We start from the raw sequence: 3,661 nt of genomic DNA, 5'->3' as shown, positions 1-3,661 counted from the left end.
ATACCGAAATCTCAAATATCAATGATAGAATTGAAAACCCCCTAATTTTTAGAGTATAGATGCCCCCTCTTTCTTTTCTTCTTTTCTCTTCTTTTTTTTAATACTTCATGTCCCTTTCAAAATTTTAGCATCTTTGCCATTATTGAAAATTCTCAAATCTCCTTCCCCAGTGTGGGATGCAATCATAAGCGCTTTTGAAACAAACCACCAATTTAAACTCAAATATGGATGCAAAAGATAAACAGTGTTTAAATAGTAGAAACGATGGCCAAAACATTATTCTTACATTACATGACAATCAAAGTAAAGAATAGCCTATTGAGAATCCATTCCCTTTTGACATTTGAAAATTTTTTCAATGTAGGGTTATGATTACTAAGACTCTTATTTGAAACGAAATTATACCTTCAAAGACTCAAATGAGAGAACAAGTGATAAAATCTGTATAGATAGAGAAACGAATGCCTAAAGTATCATTCCAAATTTTCAAAACAAACAAGAGTAATTTAAATTTTTGCTTTCACTTAAATGTGAATTGAATCTGATTAGATATAGTGGGCATTTTCAAAACAAAGATTGCCCCACTTTGCAGCTTGTCAACCAATGTGATTAATTTTGGAGGGTCGATAGAAGTGGACAAAATATGAATTATAAAATGAAAGAGAAAAGTATCGTAGTTGGTCTTTTAAGACAGACTATCAAGTTTGAATGATCTCTTTTGATTTCGAACGCTCTCACTGAATAGTCTGGATTACAAATCTAGTGCATGCAAAGATTTTTAGAAAGCTAAACACACTCGTGTAAATTTACATGCAAGAGATTGGGAATCTCAACTTAGTTTTATTTCTTAAAGTCCATCATGAAATCTTCCAATGAGCAAATAAAGGATGAAATGTACATGAATATGTACAAAATAATAATGGTCTAAATGAAAAACTTTATTATTGCAAATATTTGAAACAAAATTTTTGCTCAACTACAATACAAATGAGAAAAAAAATCTTTAAAGAATACAATTTCATATACATACATACTTTTTCTCTTCTTTTTCTTTTGAGACAAAATGTGTTAACAAATCAAATAAAAAAGGATTATTTTGTTGTTTTTTTTTATTTTTTTTGACAAACAATTATGAAATCTCTTAGATGCTTTTGACTAACGCTTTCAGATGTATTCTTCAGACTTTTACATTGTAGGATTTGCCCAAAAATCAAGCAATACTTGTTATTTTTTAAAATTTATCAAACCAAAATTGTCATCAGATATAGGAAAAATATTTTTATTTTATTGAATCATTTTTTATAAATGTAGGGGGAAAAAATAAAAGAAAATTACCCAGAGTTAGTAAGTAAAAATGTAAAATCGGTATGCATGTCCTATGGAGGAAACCTTTTTATACCAAGAGTTGGCCTAACATGAAAAATGCAATTCTCTAGGGTAGGCACCATAGATATCTGATAGATCCGGTCAATTTATTGATATTCAAGTGAAAAGTAATTTAAAAATTTGGCTAATTGGAACGGTAGGGAAATTTGACTTAACAGGATGAGAACAAAGTCCGAATGGATTGATTGCTTTGGTTGACACATGAAGAGATGTTAAATGTCAATTTAGCATGAAAGAGTCTATTTTTGAAAGAATTGTAATATCTCGACTAACTTCTTTAGTGAACCATAGATCGAAACCCTAAAAGAGAATAAATTGGTCAAATAGATCAGATGAAATTGATAATTTATTCAAAAATTGACTGGATTGCCCTAAAAGTGAATAAATTGATCAAATAGGCCGGATGGAATTAATGGTTGACTGGATTGTCTTAAAAATGAATAAACTGGTAAAATGGATTGGATAGAATTGACGGTTTATTCGAAAATTAACTGGATTGTCCACCCATTTGTAATTTCAAATTCACAAATTTCAGTACAATGCATTAGTCTATAAGTCTTCTAAAATCAAGATTTGATCTCGATATATTTATTATCTCAACAATGAGGAATCATTTGTGAATTTCTTTAACTTAGCGTCATTTATGCAAGGAATTTTTACTAACTTTGATAAAATGACAAAAAGATGTTATTAGATGTTTTAGAGACCTGGAAGCCTCCAATTTGGCTATGCTTGCAAAACAAATTGGAGAATTATTATCAATCCAAATTTGTTAGTAAGCAAAGTCCTGAAGGCTAGGTATATGAAAGAGGATAATTGGTTAGGACTTCAACCACCTAACAATGCCTCTTGGTGTTGGAAAAGTATGCATAAGAGGGGTGAACTACTTCAACAGGGGCTATGGAAGTGAGTGGGAGATGGGAGGTCAGTGAGGATTTGGCATGATAGATGGATACTTGGGCTGGTTGATGGAAGAGTCTCTAAGGTAAAACCAATAGGATGTCATCTTGAGTTTGTTAATGAGCTTATTGAGGGAGGAAAGTGCAACAAAGATCTTCTGCAGCAATGGCTTAATGTAGATGATGTGGACCATATTACTAATATCCCCCTTAGTTTGTATGATAGGAAAGACAGATTGTTTTGGAACTTTAGCAAGTCTGGAATCTACACTGTGAAGACTGGATATGTGGTTGCAAAGGGGGAAAAGGAAAAAACGAACCAAAGGCTAGCACCTGATCCGGAAACCAGTTGGGAGATAAGAAAGCATACAGTATGGAAAAGATTGTGGAGCCTAAACATTAAGATGAAACTGAAATATTTCTTATGGAGATGCCTACAAAATGGGCTGGCCACTAACGAAGCTCTCTACAAGAGACTTGGAATAGGTAACAAGATATGTCACTGCTGTGGGGACGAAACGGAAACCATTGAACATATATTCTTCACCTGCCCAAAAGCTCAAGTGATATGGAAGATTTTGCCTGTAAGATGGGAAGGCTTGGCTAAACTACAAGGTAACTTGTGGAGATGGTGGAAAGCTATGTCGCAAGCAGCAAAGGAGACACAAGGAGTGGGCAGAATCCAGCTAACGGTAAACATCTTATGGTAAATCTGGAAAGCGAGGAACAAGTTCACATTCCAGAGTGAGATAGAGGATGCAAAAGTAATTGTAGACAAGGCACAACAGGATTGGATCGAGTATGAGGCAGCAAATGAGTCAGATACAAGAATAAATTCAGTCCCAGAAATGGCAACACCAGTCCAGTAGCGATGTGAGCCTCCGAAGGAAGGAATAATGATGATCAATACGGGCGCTGCAATTTCTGCTAAAATGGTCAGATCAGGATTTGGGATCATTGCAAGGAACTGGAGTGGAGTGTTAGTGAGAGCGAAGGGAATCACTGAGAGGAGGAAAGGAGAAGCAGCCACTGAGGAAGCTCTAGCAATCAGAGGGGCGCTAGAAATGACTCAAGTTGCAGGATGGACAAACATAGAAGTCCAATCTGATTGCAAGTATGTTGTGAGCCTCATCAACACGGACAATGTTCAGGAATGTAGACTTCAAACAATCCTGGAAGACATTGTTGTCCTGAAGAGAAGATTTGAAAGTTGCGTTTTCACTTTTGTTCCTAGATCTGCTAATAGCTGTAGTCACGAATTGGCTCAATTCGCAGCAATGGCAACTAGAAACTTTGAATGGGAAGGTTCATTCCCAACTTGGCTTTCAACGTTAGCTAGAAAAGATATGGGGGTAGTTACCCCTTTTTGTAATTAG

At 34.9% G+C, this 3,661-nt stretch overlaps 1 protein-coding gene across 1 annotated transcript; it reads left to right on the top strand.

Annotated features, from left to right (window-relative positions):
- Positions 1-3,181: 3,181 nt before the first annotated feature.
- Positions 3,182-3,661, top strand: LOC113696582 (uncharacterized). The gene has a single exon (XM_027215977.1). The coding sequence runs from the start codon at positions 3,182-3,184 to the stop codon at positions 3,659-3,661; it is 480 nt and encodes a 159-aa protein (XP_027071778.1).

This window comes from Coffea arabica, chromosome 6e (genome assembly GCF_036785885.1).
Source record: "Coffea arabica cultivar ET-39 chromosome 6e, Coffea Arabica ET-39 HiFi, whole genome shotgun sequence".
NCBI lineage: Eukaryota > Viridiplantae > Streptophyta > Magnoliopsida > Gentianales > Rubiaceae > Coffea > Coffea arabica.
Note: the sequence above shows the minus strand (reverse complement) of the source record. Positions and strands in the feature narration are given on the sequence as shown.